This window comes from Falco punctatus, assembly GCF_963210335.1.
Source record: "Falco punctatus genome assembly, chromosome: 5".
Lineage (NCBI taxonomy): Eukaryota > Metazoa > Chordata > Aves > Falconiformes > Falconidae > Falco > Falco punctatus.
In genome coordinates this window covers 83,093,608-83,114,807 of record NC_137584.1, presented here as the reverse complement: position 1 = coordinate 83,114,807, position 21,200 = coordinate 83,093,608, and the positions used below count along the sequence as shown (strand labels likewise).

At 37.0% G+C, this 21,200-nt stretch overlaps 1 protein-coding gene across 2 annotated transcripts in view; it reads left to right on the top strand.

Moving 5' to 3' along the window:
- The window catches only part of ERO1B (endoplasmic reticulum oxidoreductase 1 beta), a 29,388-nt gene extending 9,353 nt beyond the window's left edge, over positions 1 to 20,035 (top strand). The window contains exons 3-16 of one of the 2 annotated variants that reach the window (XM_080389002.1): positions 921 to 1,004; positions 1,427 to 1,468; positions 5,858 to 5,940; positions 7,913 to 7,986; positions 10,622 to 10,742; positions 10,828 to 10,874; positions 12,026 to 12,037; positions 12,881 to 12,907; positions 14,399 to 14,491; positions 14,650 to 14,896; positions 15,759 to 15,828; positions 16,965 to 17,051; positions 18,466 to 18,599; positions 19,537 to 20,035. In XM_080389002.1, coding sequence (XP_080245128.1) covers positions 921 to 1,004; positions 1,427 to 1,468; positions 5,858 to 5,940; positions 7,913 to 7,986; positions 10,622 to 10,742; positions 10,828 to 10,874; positions 12,026 to 12,037; positions 12,881 to 12,907; positions 14,399 to 14,491; positions 14,650 to 14,896; positions 15,759 to 15,828; positions 16,965 to 17,051; positions 18,466 to 18,599; positions 19,537 to 19,597 — 1,182 coding nt within the window. In that variant the 3' untranslated portion in view covers positions 19,598 to 20,035. The remainder of the gene's footprint in view (positions 1 to 920; positions 1,005 to 1,426; positions 1,469 to 5,857; positions 5,941 to 7,912; positions 7,987 to 10,621; positions 10,743 to 10,827; positions 10,875 to 12,025; positions 12,038 to 12,880; positions 12,908 to 14,398; positions 14,492 to 14,649; positions 14,897 to 15,758; positions 15,829 to 16,964; positions 17,052 to 18,465; positions 18,600 to 19,536) is intronic. The other variant, XM_080389003.1, reaches the window with a different exon arrangement.
- Positions 20,036 to 21,200: the final 1,165 nt, after the last annotated feature.

The following is a 21,200-nucleotide window of genomic DNA, read 5'->3' as shown; positions in this document are numbered from 1 at the left end:
TTAGATTTCAAAGATGGTGTATTTCTGCAGTATTTCTGATTGATCGTGCAGGAAAACTTTTAGTCTGTAGTCTTCAGTTGAGGAATGATAAAGGTCAAAGTGGTTTTTCTCGCTCGTGTTTGTTTATATGTATAAGGCTGGGATTCTTTTTTTTTTGTTTGTTTTTCCTTCACTGACTTTCATACTGACAATCCAAGGAAAGTGTAGTAAAGAGTTTGAATTTTTTGCCATGTAGTATATACTAATATGCTTGGTACTTCCTGCCTTTATTGTGCCATTTGATGACAAATAGGAGCGCTAATCGTCACAGGATTTGCTGGTAATGTTTCTGAAGTGGTTTCTCTTCATTATTTATATTTGTACTAGATCAGCTCTCTAATTTGATGCCATTATAATACTCATTCTTCGTTGACTAGCTATGATGAATAGTAATGATTGCCTGTTTTTATTGCTTGAAATCTGAAATTATCTAAGCACTTACTTGAATTAGTAAACTTGTGCACTAGTCTGTCCTCTGTCAAATATATTTTCTTGATCAGTACAGTACAAGTATAAATGATGGTTAAGTACAACCATTTTAAAGCTGCATATATCTGATTTGCCTTCTCTTTAGTAGTTTATTTACAGTTTTGAAGTTACATTAGTGGTGAGATTTAATTTGTGCTGTGATATACTGTGCGTTTCTGTCCACTGCAGACCATTATCACTAATTATTCCACTGCAGAAAGTTTATAGAGAGAGGGTAGTTAAAACGAAACTAAACAAACCCCACAAAACCCTCCAAACTTTAAGTACTAAATTTAACCCTTTTTCCTAGTATCCTTTCCTTTAATTTGAAAGGATTTCCTGATACTGAGAGCTCTTTCTTTTAAAGTTGCCTTTTGAGTGCTCTTTTTAAACTTTTGCTTTTGTATGTTTAGGTCAACTTGAAGAGACCGTGCCCATTTTGGGCTGATGACGGCCATTGTTCTATCAAAGATTGTCATGTAGAGCCTTGTCCTGAGGTATGGATCAAATAACATAAAATAGAAAAAGGCTATTTGGTTAAAAAGTTTGGTAATTTACAGTGACTATTGTAGTGTACTGACTAGTGTAAAAAAACCCCAACTATTTACTAATGAGAACTTAAATTTAAATGAAAGAGTGACAGTGAAATTACAAAAAAAAAAAAAGTATTTTAAAATTTTAAAAAAAGTATTTTAAGGTCTTAGTCATTTTAACCAATAAAACAAATAATTTTAAGTCTCTCCTAAGCTCTAGCACTCTTTTGGATACCACTTTGTTGAGAAGGTAAAGGAGCAAGTTAATTGTTCAAAAACAATTTGCTTTGACGTCTGTAGGAATAACATTTAATTTGTAGATCTTAATAAAGCATAATCATTTCTATGAGCAATGTAAAAAATGCAATGTATTTTTTTGTTTTTAGAGCAAAATACCTGTTGGAATTAAGGCTGGGAGCTCTAATAAAGTAAGCAGTCATTTATTTTCTAAGTTCTTCCTGATTTTTTTATTTTTAAATCTTAGTATTACAGTAGCTGCATGACTTTTTATTACAAGCCTTCAGTCTTGGCATAGTGATGAGATTGTTAACATAACTGATCAGCTCCTGTATGTGGCTTTTCATTTTTACTTTCAAGTATAATAGTGTTTCTGACATAGCTGGACTGTCGTGTCATTCTGAGTCTGTCATAGCTTGAGAGCTGGTGCAGACTGAAACAGTGAATGGGTGGGGACAGCAGTACATGGCCACAGAATGTCTGATGCAAAATTCTTTGTTCATTTCTGAGATAAGGCCACCTTCTGTAAAGCCAGAGGCTAAGATGCGCAGATGCAGTAGCAGTGCAGTCTTTTGTAAGAATCATATATAACCACAACCTCTGATATTAAAAGAACTTGAACAATTACATGTACTTTTGTCATGTTTAATCTTGAGGAGGTCATTAGTCTAAAGACAATTTAAGTTGAAGTGCTCAGTGCAAGCTTAAATAGTTTGTGCTGTTGGTGTTCCCTTGCTTCTCTCCTAGCCATCCTTCCTAGATCACCAAGTGATCTTAGCAAAGCCAAAAAAGTAAAGAGGATATATGTGCCTAGAAAAGAGATCAGAGCAGAAAAACAAAACAGTCCTCCCCCACCCCCAAATCTCAAACACCATGCCCAAGAATAAGGATTTTAGCAGTTGATGGGATAATGGTGCCCAAAGGAGAGAGCTTCCTGTTGAGTGCCTTGGCTGCATTGCAGACTCATACCTATTCTTGCTTACCTACCATATCTCCATCTTCCCTAGTACTTCCCACCTCACGGGGCAGCTGTACTTGCTGCTTTCCTCACCTGAGCGTAGTTCACTGTTTCATAAATGACTGCTGGCGTTAGGTTTAGACTTCATGCTGAGAAGGATTACCAAAGGTAGCAGAGGAATGCTTCATTGTGAATTGATCGCTTCTTTGTCCTGCTGTCATGAGCAGTGCAGGCAAGTCTGTCCCAGCTTTAGCTCAAAAGGAAGGCTTGTCTCCCGTTTATACGTATATTGTTAAGCTCACTCTGAAGTAAAGTCTGCCCCTTCATTTAAAGGTTCCTGGTGATCAGAAAAGAAACATCTTTCTCACTGACATGACTTAAATGTCAGTCATTCACACTTACAGCACAAGCAGCAGTAGTAGGTGGGGGAAAACCTTGGTACTATCTCTGGGCAGAAGATCTTGAGTTTTAGCTGGATGATCTGTTGCCAGTTCTATTTTTCATTGACTGTTCTCTTCCAAGCTTGATTGTAGAGAAACGGACTCCTGGAATGCCATAATGCCTCCTAAAGAGGCATTTTAAAACTTTAAAGGCTTCTAGAAAGGATTTTTCTAGTGAGCGTTTCAGCTTCCTAATTGCTTAATCTTGAGAGCCATAAGAAAGATGTTAATTAGTAGCCAAAGAGTATGCAGTTCTTAAAGATAGTTCACATGAACATATTGAATTGGACTTCAGAACTGAGAAATCATCTGCTTTGTGCTTTCACCACAATAAAGAAACTGGGATAGCTTCTTTGGGAAGCTGTCATTTAATGGTGTATTTGCTACGGTTGTTTGCTTTGAATTGCCTTGTAGGTTGGTGCAGCCCAGCTACAGTACTAAAATTTGGGCAGTCCTGCACCTTTAATCTGTCATAGAACAAAGTTACTAATATCTGCTGCTTTACTGTCAGAAACTGAAATATTTTTGCAGGAAAATTGTCATCAGAACTGACATAAAAATTACCTATGCTGTTTTCTTCTTATGATTCAGTTAAAGATCTTTCTTGGAGCCAGTTAAAAATTGGCAATCTCATTTAATACCCCTTTTAAGAAAACAGCAAATTCGTCTTAAGATGAATGTTTTGTTTCAAGGACTGCGCTATTAGCCTGTGCTTGGTCCATTTGGGGAAGTCCTCAGCCTTGTGGATTATCCTTAAAGTAGTGTTTTTTAAAAAAGGAAAAAAAAATATGTTTTTCCTCTGGGGACATACATGTCCAGTTCATCCTGATAGTGTCTGCTTTGGAAAAGTGAAAACAACCAAAGGCATGTTTTTAATAGTAAGAGCTATAATCTGTTGAGTAGATCTACTCAGTGTAGAATCCTGTGGAGAAGTTTCCTGTGGTCTAAGTGCTTGGCTTCCATGCAGTTTCTTATTGCCCTTCGCTCTTAATGTAGATGAGCTTGTAAACTTCAAGCTTTATTTAGGCTTTCGTGGGGGATATTTTTGTTTGTTTGCTGAACCGTGGAGAAAACAGTTCTTCTTTTGAAAGCTTATCTAGCCACAAAAAACCAGCGTTACACTTGCACAGCTTCCACACAGAAGTGCAGCTAGCAATAGAGGATCTCTTCAATTCTTGACAGCAACATAAGCTTTTTGAAATGGTGCTGGAGAGGCACAAAGTAGTTTCCCTTTCTATGGTCCTGTTTCATTTGTGTGTTGAACACTTTTTAGGGGGCTAGACATTAAAGGACTGTCATGACAGCTGCTGTATTAATCTTTAAAGCAAGGGGCAGGGTGCAGTAACTCAAGGTTACAACATTTCACTTAAATATTTTCCTTCCTACCCACTTCTTTGCTGTTCTCTTCTAGAAACTGCTTTTAGGAGATCCTGCTTTGGCAGGAACAGATAATTTGTCCTGATCTAGTCTGGTCACAGAGCACTGATCGAATAGCTTTTGCTGTTAAACACTGGAGAATAGTGAAACCTGGAAACACATTTTGAGACTTGAATGTTCATTCTGTTTGAAACCTTAAATTTAGGATTATATTCTTGGCCGTAATTTTTTTCACTTCAGGGTAGGGATTGGTTTGCAACTCTAGACATGCAGAATGTTTACTTCAGCATCTTAGTATGTTATTTCATCAGCAATTTTTGTTTCATTCTAGGTTAGATCCCTTCCTTGTTCAGATTTTTCCATTTAACATCCATGTGATGCTTAAGAATGAGCCCCCACACCTGGCAAATCCAAGAAAATTGAGTGAGAAGTTCCTCTAGAATAAACGTTTGTTATGGGCAAGGCCCCTAACAAATTTTAAATTATTTGGGTTCTTTAATCTTCACTTCTTTGTCTTTAGTCTTCAGTAGTTGTTGCTGGTTTTCCTTGTATTGGTTCTGGCAAATGCATTTTTAAAGCAAGTCATCTTCCTTACTCATCTGCACAGTTTTAATTAAATCCTTTCTTTTTTGAGAAGTATTGTGATAGGTATTGTGGTGGTACTTTGCCTCTGGCATCTTGACCAAAAGTCTGTACCCAGAAATTAACTGTTCTTTCTTTTAAAATGTATCAAATTATTATTGTTGTTTGCTATTTCTAAAGGGTTGACCAAAGCCTTTAGCTTACATTTTTATTTTGAGCTGGTTTTGGATACTAATCCTTTGTCGATATGCATGTCCCCTAAAGTAAAGGGAAGCCAGCAGTTTAGCTTTACATAAGCTTTCAATTACTTAATGTTTTTCTGCGTTTCTTAATGGGGCTGTGATAAGGTAGAAGTCTGTGTAAACCTAAGGCTCAGTGCATGCACATGCACATACCACCCCCCACCAAAAAAACTCAAAAAAAGAGGAAATGGGTTGTTTATAAGAGAGCACTGATGCTATCTATTATGTTCCAAAACTGTCAGAAGAAATTTTTGACTTTTAAGCTGACAGACTTTACAAATTCCCTGCTTACATAACCACGTTACTGTAGAATAGTGGAATTTAATCTTTCATTCTTCAAATGTTTTCTTCAGAAGTATTCTAATAGTAGGTCTACTTGAGTGGATTATATTTAAAAAAAATACTGTATAATCAGAGTTCAGCTTTTATATACTTCAATTCTGGCTTTAAAATAATGAAAATTTGAGTTCAGCTTGAAAAGCCTCTCTTCCAGACCTGTGCACGCTTAAAGCATGGCAATGAGTAAGAATAAATGAAACATGAGGGGGAAATGGCCACAAGTGACACATTTTCCTACTGAAATGACCAATGAAACTTGGGGGTATGATTATGTTTGCAAAATACAAGGTATGTTTATAGGCATGACACTGTTTGTCTTCCAAGGTCCTTGTAATGGAATGTAAACCAGTATCTGAAACACTTCAGAACTCCATTTAATTTTTAAAAAAGGGGGGGAGGGGGCAAAAAAACCCCGCCACCTGGATATATTTAGCTGAATTTTCTGTGGTAGTTACACCCACAGAGGGAAATCTGCCTGACGAAATTAAGTGAAGAAAAATGTTTATCTACTGCATCTAGAATCAGAGGATTTTCCCTGATACTGGCCAATTCACTGCTAAACCTAGAAACACCTTTCGCAGCACCTGTTCTCAGTTAATTTTATGTCATTCATTTGTATATTAAAAATTAACTTTCTTACAGTATTCAAAAGCGGCAAATAATTCCAAAGAATTGGAAGACTGTGAGCAAGCTAACAAACTCGGAGCAGTTAACAGTACCTTAAGGTATGCTGTGATTTACAATATTACAAAATTACAAAATTACAAAAATAGTAACAAAGGAGCATTTCATTTTGTCTGTCTTGTTTTTGCAGTGTGCTGGGTTTTGTTGTTCTTTCATAGCCTATTAGAAAGTAAATGTGAAATGGTGCAGGAATATGGGAAGATAAAGGTGTTAAGTGATAAACAGACTTTTTCTTAAAGCACACTGATATCATTTGAAAGAGGTATCTTACAGTATCAAGAGTCAGAGGAAACTTGCAAATGAACCTGCCTTTTTTTCTACATTTTACTGGTATCAGTCTTTGTTCTTGATGGCTCTGCTGGATTAAGGGATTCTGTCCTGCTCTGTCCCTCTGTTACACTGATGTGCCTGTTCATCATCGTTCAGTGAACCAGATCAGGGAGCTTGTGAGTTACTTCTGTTATTGGCAAAGTTATTTTTAGCTTGGATCAATTCCCTGATCTTCCTTATTGCATGGCACTGACAAGGTTGGGTAGGAGGAATTCTGCAGGATGGTGTTGCCCCTGAGCAGGGAAGTGTTTGGAACAGCACTTAGAAAAACATGCTTTCTACCAGGTTACTCACCTTTAAAAAGCAGAAATAGAAAAAAACAATTATTCACTGTTGATGGACAGGCATAGTGTCTTTGACCACAGATTTCAGCAGTTCTACCTGATAGAGATTGTGAAACTTTTTCCTGTCATCTGACAAAATGGGACTGCCATGAAAAAGTGACTGCTTCTGCCTGGCGTGCGTTGTTCTAAACCAAACTGGATAGAGCCCTTGTCCTGTTTTGGTTTTTTTTAGGGGAAATAAGAAACTATTAACTCTCTTCTGCTCCTGTTGGGCAAAAGAATATGAGACTGAATACACATACGGAGAGCTGAAGAGAATGCCTTTTGTAAGAGTAGGATAGACAATTGAAGTTGGGAGAAGGCAGGTAGTGGATCCTGCAAGTGCAGGAAAAATTTGTGCTTGGTAGATAAACTTCAGTGTTCTCTACCTACTGGTCCTTCATCCTCATGGGTTTGGGTCATTTTCCTTTATCAACTGTATTTTTTGTCATTATAAAATTTTGCCTGCTAGTAATTACTGGAGAGGTTCCTTCTCTAATGCTAAGTGTAGTCTCCTGTTGTGATTTGGTAGAAGGTGGGAAATGTGTCCTGTCATGGAATTGCCTCTGTTTGTAGAATTGAGCTAGTATTAATTTACTCAAATGGAATAGGTTGTTTTCATTAGTTCAAGGTGCTGCACCCTGGAGCAGAGTTCCCAGTCTTAACTCTGCTTACGTTTCGCTGTCAGAAGCATGGCATCAGTAGTTCTGGGCTGCACATATGTGTAGAAGAAAGCATTCAGCTTTTGACACAGTGTTTCTGGGAACTTAAAATGACTTGTCTTTCTGGTACAATACACCTTTGAAAATGCTAGGGTGAGCAGAATACCATTATTATTTAAAAGGCTTAAGACAAACCATATTCATAGAGTAATTTAGCTTGAAAGGGGCATTTAGACATCTGGTCTCCCACTAAAAAGCAAGGCTAACTATTGTAGCTCTCATTGAAAGTACAGGTTATGAAAATATGATTGTTCCTTCCCCCTGCCCACCCCCCAAAGTGACAGCTGCTAAAGTGGTAGTTTGAAAAGTGTTAAAAATACATGCTATGAAAGCATTTTACCAAGCTCTTACTGAAGGAAGAGAAGTTGCTGCTTCTGCACAGTTTGTTCAAATAATGATGATATCTTTCTTGCTGTCTTTAAAAAAGTGATCTTGATGTTAAGTATTGCGCTTGATGCCTGCTTGAATCTCTGTGCAGCTAACAAGCAATAACTCCATATAGTCTCGATTTTCAGATCTAGTAATTCGGAAATCAGTTCGAAGTTAATTACTATGTGTGGATTGTGTTTCTTTCGGTAGCTCTTATTGATGTTGTTTATTTAAAAGTTTAAAATCAAATGTATTTTTTGTCCCCTCAGTAACCAAAGTAAGGAGGCTTTCATTGACTGGGCAAGATACGATGATTCACAGGATCATTTTTGTGAACTTGATGGTAAAATGTTTAAGCTTTTTCAGAGTGTTTGTTTTATTTGCTGTCTCTTAAAAACCAGGAAAGATTACAGTTTCTCTGCAAATAACCGTATTTGGGAAGTGTTAATTTTGTGCTAAATGGGAGATGTGACAGTTTATATCATCTTACATGCCAAGAATGCAGTTTTTTACAAGAAGCATATGGTAGTCTACACAATGCAAATTCACTGTTGCCTCCTGTTAATACAGTGAACAGGAGACTTATGGAAATAAAAAAAAAAAAGGTAAATTGGAGGCAGCTATTGTATATTTTTTAAAAAGCTGCTTCTCACAAAGTTGCATCAAGCACAGACGTAAGAGAAATTACTTGCAGCTGATTCAGTTTCTTACTACTATATTAATTTTGTTGCTCTTCTACTGTCTATGCTTGGACTGAGTTTGTTCCTCTTCCAGCCTTGCTGTGTTACCAAATGATCTCTGCACTCAATTCACCCTTATTTATAAGGACTTTCTTACTGTTAAAACATTAGGATATTAGATTGTATCTTCCTTTTGCTCCGCGTGTGTCAGTCTCTTTATTTGCTTGTAATGTTCAAAGCTCAAAGGAATGTTTTTCAGATAAACATGAGAATTGCCAAGTTCAGGAATGACCGCTAAAGGCCTTTTTAATAGATACCTTAGAAAGCTCTCTATGCTAGGAAGACTTAAGGCGTGATGCAAGATGTTTTGATCTACCTTTAGGCCAATTTTTGGCGTCATCTGAGAAAGCAGCAGCTGTAGTGGACTTTCCAGCTGTGGTTCTCTTGCAGCACTTCTGCTGCATCTGTTTCCTTAAAATTTTCTATACAAGCTGTTTCTGTAATAAGTAGTTGGTGAGCGTTACTGTACATCTGAACTGTTATATGCAATAAACTGCTGTTGTCTCTACCATCTTCAAGGTGCCTACTTGTATTTTTAAGAGGACTCAGTTGGGAAAGGTATAGTTCAGGAGTGTTTCTTTTAGAAGTAATACTAACTTAAGTAGTTCCTGATTCTAACTCCATCTCTCCTTACATCATGCCCTGCTGAAGGAGGATGTACTGCCCCCAGCTGTGTTCTTCCAGTGTTTTTTTTGCACTGGCGTGCATCTGTCTGCATGGTAAACTGATTCAGCTTACTTGACTAGCGGGAAAGTGAGTTGATGTCTCCCTCCCATCTCCCAGGTTGTTGTGATGAACTGGCTTATCAGGTGAGTTTGTGAGTTAGAGCTAGGGAGAGGTGAGCGAGAATAACTACTGGGAGCGATGGGAGGAGGTAGAAACTCTTGTTCTCTTCCTCTCCTCTCTTCCTGGTAGCGAGAGCGCTCTTAACGCACTCAACTGTAGCAAAACCCATGTATCAGTTTTACTTTTTACTAGCTTTTTGTTGGGCTTAATGACAAACTAGATAAGGGAATTGATCTAGCTGAAAAAAACTTCATAACGCAGGTCAGCTTTCCATCTTTTTGTTACACTGCCCCGCACTCTCAGTTGAAGAAAAAGTTGGAGACCTGAAGTGACCAGGAAGTGTAGGAACTGCTTAGGTTCACCATGCTGTCAAAGAAATAAAGCAAGCTGTTATTTAACTCTGTCTCATCTGGCACTCACTGTGTTGCTGTGTGTCCTGTGTCGTGTCTCTTTTCTTTGTTTTTGCTACTACTGCTGAAGCGATGCTTAACTGCTCATGCAGAATCATCTCTTCTTTTTAGAGCAGTTTTCACTCTATTTCTGTGGCGTTTTTCAACATCTGAGGAAATGCTCAGTGGCACTGCTTGGCCTATTCCTATGAATAAGTTTCTGGACTACTGGCTTGTATTGTATGTGGCCTTTTTTAAGCATGAGTTGCTCTTGACCTAGAATTTCAAAGGGGAGGGAATTCTTGCTGCTTTTTAGTGGTTGTAGCTCAAAACGTAAGTTTCTATTTGTATGGAGTTTTCAAGCAGAGAGAGTACTGTTCACAGTTTTCTTTGGATATGTTGCCTGAATTTGTAGTGAACTTTAAAGATGAGAGTATAGATAGCTTGGTGAAATGTTGCTTAAATAACATGTTTCATGCCATAACCAACAGAACGTTCTGCGTTATGCTGGGAGTTTGTGCAGTTAAGTAACATGATCCAGACTTACCTAGTATGAAGGGTATCTGGGGAAAAAAGGGATTTAACTAACAAATACGTATAAAAGCATGTACCAGCTACAATGTGCACTTCTTGCACTTGTCTTTGTTAAGAAGCTCCTGTAACAGTATACCCATTTCAAAAGAACAATCATCCCAACCAAATACTGCCAGACAAACCCTGAATTCGAAGCCCATTTAAAACAGAACACTGCCTATATCTTAGAATAGGGTGAGAGGACACACTGTATGACAAGTGTTTATGGTGGATTTGAGGAAGCCACATGAAAGGTGTTAAGATGATGTAGAAATTTTGGTCACATAAGAGACTTTGGAATAAATTACATACTTCTGAGCTTTCTGTTTACTGTCTGTATTACTGTATTTTTATGCGCAAGGTGTTTATAATCAAACCGGAAGACAGACTAGTACTATATGACACCTCTTACTTATATATGTGTGACTTTTTTTAAACTTAAATCTTTAACTGATCAGTTAGAATATGTAACAAAAGGTTTCCTATTTAGATGAGAGATCTCCAGACGCACAGTATGTGGATTTGCTGCTGAATCCAGAACGTTACACTGGATACAAGGGGCCTTCTGCTTGGAGAGTGTGGAACAGCATCTACGAAGAAAACTGCTTCAAGTAATTGGGAGGGAGAGGAAGCCTATTTCTTATACTTGTGCTTCAGCTCAAAACTGATTTTTGTGTTTTCTAATTTATTTTCTAGGCCCCGATCTGTCTATCGTCCTTTAAATCCACTGGCACCTAGTAGGGGTGGGTCTTGCCTGTTTTATTTTCTGATGCAGTTCCTTTAATGTAGTGACAATTGCAGTACAAGCGAGACGAATAGTGATCTTCAGTCTGTAGGTGCACTTTCTGCTTTTTTAATTGCCTCTGTAGAAGTATCTGTCCATTTTCAATATTTAGAGTAAGGTTTGTGATACTTGATTACATACATCCTTAGCCTTATGCATATGAGTAGTCTTATTAATGTCAGGGGAGCTAATATGAAAACTAAAGTAAGTCTCAACTGTTGAGTTGAAGTGTCACTATAACTTTTCAGTGTGGATGGGAAGGAGTTAAAGTTCAACAAAAACTTCAGCACTCCTATATTCTTCCCTTGTGTTTTTTCCTGGAGGATTTAATTTAATCACTTCAGCTCATAGTTACTCTAGTGTAGTGTAGCTGTACTTCTTCTATCCATAATGTTTAGTGTATTACAAATGTACAAATGATTGCATTATTTGAAGAAAGAGTGGATACTTAGGAAGGCTCAATTATCTGCAATATTTAAAAAAAAAATTAAAAAGTATGGCAATGACTTGGGTTTTAAATTTTCAGATTTAAATTGAAAACTATAACCTCAGATTCCAAATGAATCAGCTTTCCCCTGTCAGTCTGTCTAATTTCCCTTAAAAATTAACTGTTAGCCAATAGATTGAGTCAGAAATCATCATCACACATTAGAAAATCTGTATATAACATAGATAATGTATATACAATTTATAATTACTATTTTTAGTAATTACAGATTTTAGTAATTATATTGAGATAATATATTGCTGGTATACAAAAATAATTATAAGAGCAGTTTAACTTGGGGATCAGGATTTCAGGAAGGAACAGTAGTCAGATTGTTGAATAATGTGAACTGAAGACTACTTAACTCTTTCTGAAATTAAACACAGCTTTCAAGAATATGTAAATCAGCTGCTACTAAGATGTTATTATAATGGATTTAGTCTCAGGTGGTCTTGAGGAGGAGGAAGAGGATGGAAAGTAGCTTTTCTTTTGTAGATTAAATAATTGCACTTGAACTTTTTCAGTGTTTGTAGTAAAGCCTGTGTTTATTACCATTTTGCTGCGAAAATTATCTCTTTAATGTGTATGGATTTTTACTTTTTTTTTCCCCCCCCCCCCCTAAGGAGGAGATGATGGTAAGTCATCCTATTTTGCTTGACTTGCGGAAATGAAATAAGTGTTAAAAGAGTTTTGAACATCTGGTTTATTCACTTTATTGCTATTGCATTAGAGGATAGGAAATTTACGTTTTTATGCATGACTGACTGATCAGAAAATGTTTTTATTGGGATAATTCTCTCATTTGGAGTAGGGGAAAGGAGTGGGTAAGAGCAAAATACAATTCTGTTGTTGCTTCTTATCTTTGCAACGGAATACGTGTTTCGATAATGTCATTAGCGAGATAAGTGGAGATGTGTAAATTAAAAGATTCTTGGGTCTCTTCCAGAGCCCCATTGATACTGATGTCAAATCCCTTGAAAGACAAGGGATGTTATTTTTGTGTTTCCTTGAACGTCCTTGATTTTGGGAAGGTGAGGAAAGTGGGGAGAAAAAGCATTCTGTCTGTCTACAGTGAGACAGACGTTAAGATTTTTTTTCAGTCAGCTGAATGCTCTCAGGCAAAAGATTTAAGCCTGCAGGAAAGCAGCAGTTGAGGTAAAGGCTATCAGATATAATTACACCCTTCTCTCACATCTTCTACCACGAGTGCATATAACCAGGCTTCTGCTTCCATGCACTTCCGAATGCCCTCACCAGTAGCTTAGTCATGTTCATTCTTGCTTTTCTCCCATTCTGACCGCAGTAGATTTAAGTTAACCTCAAAGCTGAGCTGCTTCAGTGTCAATTTTCACTTTAATAGCTTAATTATTCAGCTTTTCATCCAGATGGCAGCTAATGTTGCTATGTATAGTAGTATAAAGATACTATGATGTTGAAAATGAATACTCTTCATTTAACTACATGCTTTGTATTTACAGGAGAATCTTTCTACACATGGCTAGAAGGTAAAGGTTCTTGGATGGGTTAATATAATCTTAAATTCACTAGAGGAAACATACATTTTTTTTTTTTTTTTATCTCCCCAACTATTTTTCATAGCGTAGGCTTTTTAATAGTGCAGAAGTTCTAAGTGTCATTCAAAGAAATTTTCATTTTATTTTATTTTTTTTACCTTGAGGGTGTTTGGAAATCTTCTCATTCACTTAGATGGTATACTCCTTAAACCCTTCAGTGTTTCATCTTTTATAAAGGGGGAGTTCACTTCAATACCGGTTACTTTGAATTTTCTGCTCATCTTAGGCATTTAAGCAGGGACATTATTATTAGTAACATTGCTAAGTGTTTTTATTTGAAAACAGCTCTAAAAAACATTAAAGTTTTCAATGGTTCTGTTCACAGTATATAAGATAATGTAAGTATAATGTGTATTCAGAAGACAAAGAAATTTGCTTTTTATTCATATTTAAATTGAAATCCATTATTACAGTGGTAGCAATCAAAAAAAATCAAAAAAACCCCAACATTTTGGAGCTGTGCAGAGAAGTAATGAATTAAATGTACTTAATTTTAAACTTAGTTCATTCTGCCTTTCGTAAGCCTTTACTTGTTTAGTTGGAAATCTCTAAGTAGCGCTATTGTAGGAAAGCATACAAATTTACGTGCTACTTAAAATGTGCTATTTATAAATGAGGCCGTATCTCAGCCTCACAGGTAGGCTTCATCATCAGCTCATCCTGTTTCTGCTTGTGGAGACTGGAGTGGCAGGGAAGTCACTCAAACATATCCTTTGAGAAAGGAACCAACTCCCAGATTCCAGTTGTAGTCCATCTCTGGGTCCAAGCGGTATTCTAAGTAACTTCTCCATTTAAATTATATTTTGGCCACCCAATGCCATTGTGTTTCTGTTTACACTGTAGGAGTCTGTACCTGTCAGTCATACATTTTTTCAAGGTTTTGCTCTGTACATTTAAATCTTACAGTAGAATTTGTGGTAGAGCTGGGAAGAAATATTTTTTGCTGTTTTCCAAAGCCATAAGGTTGTCTGGGTTTTTTACTGTCTTTCTGTAAGGTCACTGCTCTTAATTTGGTGGTAGCTTTAATTCTAATCAGGATGGGTCACAGTGTAGTTCCGGTTTCAGGACTGTCAACATTTAAGATTATTTCAAATTTATTGCTCAAACAATGTAAGCATCATTTTTTTGTGTGGCAATTTATCTGTAGTAATTGACCAGATACTTATTCGGCTGTATTTATTGGAGCACTAAAATACTAAGAAATGTCAAACTTCATTCTTGTACTACTTTATATAAAAAAAATAAGTGAACTTTTTCCTGTGATGCATATAAGGGCTTATTAACAATTCTGAAGTACTGTAGTTGTAATTTTTGAAAGTTAAATGATGCAGACTTGCATCACTGAAATGTCAAGGCATATTCATTTTAATACATTATTTCCAGTATTTAGGCTGGGGTCTGTTTGTCTTTTTTCCTGGACAGGTCTTTGCCTTGAGAAAAGAGTGTTTTATAAACTCATATCTGGACTTCATGCTAGCATCAACTTGCATCTGTGTGCAAATTATCTTCTTGAAGGTAATTTAAGTCTAGTTAAAATTGTTGAATGGAATTCTACAGTATCTGTACTGTGTATTTGTTTTTTTCTGAAAGCTTTGTTATATATTCAATTGCTTTCTTTTCCTAAATATGTATGTTTTAGTCCCTCTACCCTTTTTTTTTTTTTCACTGTGTAGAAACCTGGGGCAAGCCTCGCTGGGGACCGAACGTGAAAGAATTCACTCGCCGCTTTGACCCTATTGAAACAAAAGGGGAAGGACCAAGGAGGCTCAAAAATTTATATTTCTTATATTTGATAGAGCTGCGTGCTTTGTCAAAGGTTGCACCGTACTTTGAACGTTCAGTTGTTGACCTTTACACTGGAAATGGCCATGAGGATGCTGAATCTAAAGCTCTCTTACTGGATATCTTCAAGGATACCAAGTAAGGCATAGGATTATTTTTTTATCAATAGTTTGAAATTCTCAGTTATATTCAAAAATGAGCATGGGTGACTTCTTGATAGGACAAGAGGAGAGTGGAATGGGGAAATAAAATGGAGTAATGGGAGACAACAAGAGGAATTTGTACACGAGATGGAAAGAGATGCATGTTTTTGAGATTTGATTATACCAGCCTTTCAAAAACAACAAAAGCTCTGCAAACAAATAAAAAACCCCACCCACCCCACACAACATCCCGAGCTGCTCCCTATTTGTTGCTTTTTCTGATTCTTTGGTATAAGGTGCACACGAATTTATTTTGAAAAGGAAAATGGTATATGTAGTAGTATTTTAACAATCCAGTGAGTAATCCAGCTTATATCATAGACTTAACCTCTGGGATTTTAGTCATCCTTTCTTCCTTCAGTTTATTCTCTAAGGTTCTTTAGTCCAGTTCCTTTGCTCGCTTTCTCACTCATTTTTGTGATTGGTAACATGCTGTTGAGGCTTCGTTGCTGCCCCTAGTAGCAATCTTGCTAGACATTTGAGATGTGGTCAGTGACCAACTGAAAGGCAAACATGAAGACAATTTCCAAGTATATTAGAATGAAATCTTCATCAGTGGAAATGGAGCAAAGAAGATTATCAACAAAACTGTAAATAACAAATTTCAAGTTACAATGATTGACTAGTAAAACTGATACAATTCAGTGATTTGTATTTTTTTAAGAACTAGTCTGCAAAGACTAGGAACTCTGAAAAGTATTTTACACTGGTGGCACTAGCGCCGCTCACCAGGATTGATGGAACACACTAGTTCATGCCAGTGTTTGGGTTCTTTTGCATTTTGTCTTTATTATTAGGTCTTTCCGTATGCACTTTGATGAAAAATCCATGTTTGCTGGAGATAAAAAAGGAGCCAAGTCATTAAAGGTAAAGCAAATTTTCTGAATGACATCCAAAATACCCATTTCAGAATTACATCATTTTAGAAAACCTCTCTACCTACTAGAAGCATACTGCTGAGAATAGAAAAGGCAGGGATAAAAACTTAGAGAATTGTATGTGAGGGCCCTTAATCTACTTGACAGTAAAGGAATACAAAGTGTCTGAGCCAAGCAGGCTGGTTTAATGCCTTGGGTCTGCCATCAGGACTGTGGTGAGGCAAGCAGGTTGAATTGATAGTAGCAGCAGATACAGTGGTGTTTTTTAAATAGAGTACCTTTTTCACATAAGTATCTGGAAAAAACCCCTGTGATACTTGCTTAAAAAACAGATGCCTTATATAGTATAATAGAATGTAATATAATATTATACTTAAATAGCTCTTGGACATGGAACCTAATGTGAATGCTGTTACTACCTAGAACTTCCAGTGTTACCATGCTGCTGTTCAGATTGCTATGCACTACAATTCCACAAAGGGAGCATGGCTCAGTAATACAGGTCTGATTTGATACTTACTAACGCTTTTAATACTTATTTCAGTAGTAGTATGAAATGCATTGGCATTAGAAAGAATCCTACTGGAAGGGTGTTTATCAGCCCAGCTAGTTGTCTTCTGACAAATACATAATTGAGATCATCTTAATTATTGCTGTGCTGTGCGTGCTGCTTCTGCTCTGACTGCAAAGCAACAATCTTATCCATAGGTTTGGGCAGGAAATTGCTTTTGTGAACTTGTTTGTCAGAAAGGTAGGTTGGTTCAAAAGGGATTTGAATAATGGAAGAAAAATTGGGCAGGGACACAGATACAGTGCTTATAGCTTAGAAAATTTTTAGGAAGTTGGTAGAAACTCAGTGTACAGAATCCAAGCATTACCCTGCATGTCCTCTATGGTTTGGGGGTGTGTGTGGTGTTGGGAATTAACTGTTAGCAGTGGCTTGGAAACAAGATTCTGGGTTTACGTGGACCTTTGTTATGGCCTGACCACATAAGGTAGTGGGTTTGTTCAGTTTTAGTAATAGAAAATTGATATTCTGGTGGTACTGTATAAGTCAATCTTCTATTCTTGTAAAACTAAGAGGTACTTTAAGTTAACTTCTTTTGTTTTGTTTTCAACTTGTAGGAAGAATTCAGATTGCATTTCAAGAACATATCCCGCATAATGGATTGTGTTGGATGTGACAAATGTAGGCTGTGGGGCAAACTGCAGGTAAAGTTTATTTTGTGTGTGTGTGGCAGAGGAGAGGTTAGAAGATAAGCATCTATTTCGGATTGGCAGGATGCCTCTGACCTTAGCATTCAGACTTTCTATACGGATGGTTGGTCTTTGATATCCTTACCTATATATTAAAAATAAACATATATTTAGTTCACTGTTAAACAATTGGAAAAAATGTTTAAAAAGTTGGAATTATTTTTTAGTCAACAGCTGTTTAGTTCACTAAAAGGTATAGTTTGTATTCCCTGAAAAAAAAATATTTGAAGCAGATGCCTCACAGCAAAATCTTACTGGCAGTCAATGTCTTATCTGTATTCAATGATCAGATGAGCCTTGTAGAATCACCTGTTGGCAGCCTTCCTGGACATACAGCACTTGCTTAATTGTTAGAAAATCCAGCATGAGATTTGACTCCACAAATTGAGGCATAAGAAGTAGTGATTCAGATTTTCACAATTGGTGCAGAAGGCAGAAAATGTATGCAAAGGTGTGCAGTCAAGTTGAAAATTGAAAAACAATTTCAGTTTCTGGACATGTACTATTTTTATTTTATTGAGAGCAAGATTTTAAACCTCAAGACTAATGTTAAGTCCAGACTCAGAATAGTTATTACTTTGGGGTGCCTACTGGGCTATACTTCTGTATGGCCTTAAGCTTATTGGAGCTCAATTTTCAAAGACATTTATAACATCAAAAATTTGTTGGTCTCTGCTGAATTTCAGTCTACTCTCTCCTAAGTAATGCTTCTGATCTATTATTGGTTTTTCCGTCTTGCACAAAACAAAATAGGGCCAGATTTCCTGACCTATAAAATTCTCCTACAGCCAGACTCAACCATTTTTTGTCAAAATCCAGTGGTTGTTTCTGTAGCCCGATTAAAAGGGGAATTAAGAACAGCTGCTTCTGTGATATTTCGGTATAGAAAATAGGGATTGAAACTGCGATGTCTGCCACTAGCACTGGAGGTGGAAAAAGCAGAGGTGCTGTGATACCTAGTCTGACTTTGAAGGGGGAGGGGAGAGGAAAAGAGATCTGACCCAACAGCTCCTGCAGCAATGGGGCATCTTGTAAGGTCAGGTGTGGGAGGAAGCTGGAAGGTAGTGGGTGTGTTTTCATATGTGTCTGTTGTGGCTGAGAAGAAAAGAGATGGTCAAGGAAGAGATTAAAAATAAGATGGAGAGCAAGTATACCTGAGGAAACAAATGTTCTTAAATAAGTGACTGAAGCTGGTACACAGTTGATGGCATCGTTCTGGATTGCGTGCAGTTATTTGGGTTGAGGGAGTGTCAATATGTAAGAAGCGGCACTACAGTTTGCCTGAATCAGTAATTTTTAAACTTTTTTACAGTTTTCTGAGAGTTTGAAGGAGTGATCTTATTGTTAAAACATTGGACTTTTCTTGTAGACTCAGGGCTTAGGAACTGCCCTGAAGATCTTATTTTCTGAGAAGGAAATACAGAGCCTTCCTGAGCACAGCCCATCAAAAGGTTTTCAACTCACACGTCAAGAAATAGTTGCTCTTGTAAATGCCTTTGGAAGGTAAGGTTTTGTCATTTGTATAGTAGAAAAGTGGTAAACCTTCAGTGTTGACACTCAAGGCCTGTGGAAAGACTGTGTTGTACGTGTAGCTGTAGCTTTTCAAAAGCTGAATTACTATTAATGATACTGATAAACTTTATGCTGTCAGACTGAGTCTGTGGAGTGTTGATTATTAGCCTTGGTTATCACTCAGTGTTTGGACCTAATTCGTCTTTCTATCTCAAATCTCATAAATTCCATCTTGCAAAAGCTGAATTTAAGTCTCTGAAGCAGTCATGAGCATTAGGCTCTGAGCATGTCTCCACCTTTTGAACACTGACTGCAGCTGTTCTGCATTTTGTATTTCTGTTTTAAATGAGCATATCTAAAAAAAGGTAGTGAAAAAGAAGAAATATACATGGAGGTGTGTTTAACACCTGTTGCTTAGCCCTTAGGCTTTTGGATTTTTGTATGTGATTATTTTTGTGAAAACTTTAGTTTTGAATAATTTCTTAAAAGTTACCCCAATCAAGTGATGAAATGAAACATTTTAACAGCTTGAAAAGATGTGTAGAACTTGCGTTGTTTGTCATGCCAGTTATTCAGATCTTGAATGTAACAATCTGTTCCTGTTTTAAAAAATGTAATAAACATTATTACCTCTGGTTAGAGATTTTTGGATGTTTAATGAAGTAATATATATTAAATATATATGTATATATATAAACTTTAATTCCTGAAATATATTATGTAAGTATAATGGAGAGTCAAATAGTAGTAATCTTTTGAGGGAAAGTAGTACGTTAAGCATGTTCATCTTTGGAATGGAATTGTGTTTTGGGAAAAAAAAAAATAAATAAAAAAAAAACAAACAAACAAAAAAAAAAAAGGAAGATGATGATTTGCACTTCTCTTTTGCAGTTGACTTACTAACACTTAAGGGGTTCTTGTTTTTCAGGCTTTCCACAAGTATAAAAGAGTTGCAGAATTTTAAAGTTTTGTTACAACAAACTAGGTAATGAAGGCCTTTGCACAACCTGTTAGTGAAGACCACTTACCTGACTGCATTGAGCAGAAGGAACCGATCCTTACAGGACTCACATGAACTGATAAAAAGTAAAATCAGATACCAACTTGAATATTTATGTTTAAACTAGGAATGGTTATTAATTAGAAAAGATATTTATGAATGAAATACATAGTTTTTAAATGTGTAAATTATGCTGATTTGTTTATTTTTTAAGTTCTCTGCTCACAATTCTGTTGTACTGAGACTTTGTCATAAATTTTCTTTATTTCCTTGTCTTTCTGAGACAGTTGTTTCCTATGAAAACATGTGTACCTCTGCCCTGACTTGGCCTGTCCTGAGAGAGGTGCTTCACCTCTCCCAGTGAGCTTCAGTGTATTCTGAGGATTGGGTATGCTGATTCTGGCTGTCTAAAAGAAGGGGGGGGGGGGGGGGGGGGGGGAAGGGAAAACCCTCAAAAAGCCAAACAAAACCAGAAAAGGAAATAAGGCTCTTGTTGAGTTCTGCCTTCTTACTGTAGTAATGAAACTTTCTTAAAAATAGGACAGAAAAATTTATTTCATACGGAGCTCCTTTGCATCATGCTGATATCAACATTTTTTTCCCCCGTGTGCTGCTTTTCAGAATTTCCTTTTTTCTTTAAAATAACTACCTTGTCTCTGATGCAGCACAGTTGGAAGTGACTTCTCTACTGCCCCTTGGCTACCTGCATTTGCTTGGGAGTGGGGGGCAGGGCAGGGGAGGTGGTTAGGGGAATGAGGCTTTTCAGCTAGCAGCAATCAAATTCACATCTACCCCATTTTATTTTCTAGATGGTAATGACGAGTTCGATTTCCAGAAATTGTCTTTTTAATGCCTAAAATGTTAAAATAGCACACTTCAATCTTTGAGCCATGGAAACAGATTTGCTCTTTATGGGTTATGTTTTAGTGCTATGTTAAAAGGTCATTGCAAGAAGTAAGAACTTGTTTTTGTAACAAAAACGCGTCTTTGTTACAGGACCTGTAACAAAAACGCGTCTTTGTTACAGGACTGCGGCGAATGAAGAGACGGGACGCAGCTTGATGCAAGCAAATGTCAATTTATTGTACAGAAGCACGAGGTTTTATAGACTTTCAGAAGCTGCGCGTTTTAAACAGATTGGTTCTTGAAGCTAAGCCTTGCATACTAGGCAATCCCCGATTGGTGGTTAACTACCAGCAATTAACAGCAAGGTGTTACCTTTCCTTGGCGCCATCCTTGGCGCCACCCGTCTCCCACTCCCCTGTGCTCTGCAAACATGCCTCATCATGCTACTTGTTGTCTAGACAAGCTCGAACAAATTCCCCTCAGCTAACTGATTGCCATGCACGGTCCTAGTTTGCAGACCGCTCCTGCACAAGACCTGTCACAAAAACACGTTTTTGTGACAAGACCTGTCACAAAAACACGTTTTTGTGACAAGACCTGTCACAAAAACACGTTTTTGTGACAAGACCTGTACATACAAACATACAAAAACATACAAAAAATGTAACAAAAGAAGTTTAGTAACACCAAATGACCTGATTTCTTCTGAAAAATCTCCTATATATTCAAGCAGCTCACCTGGAAAT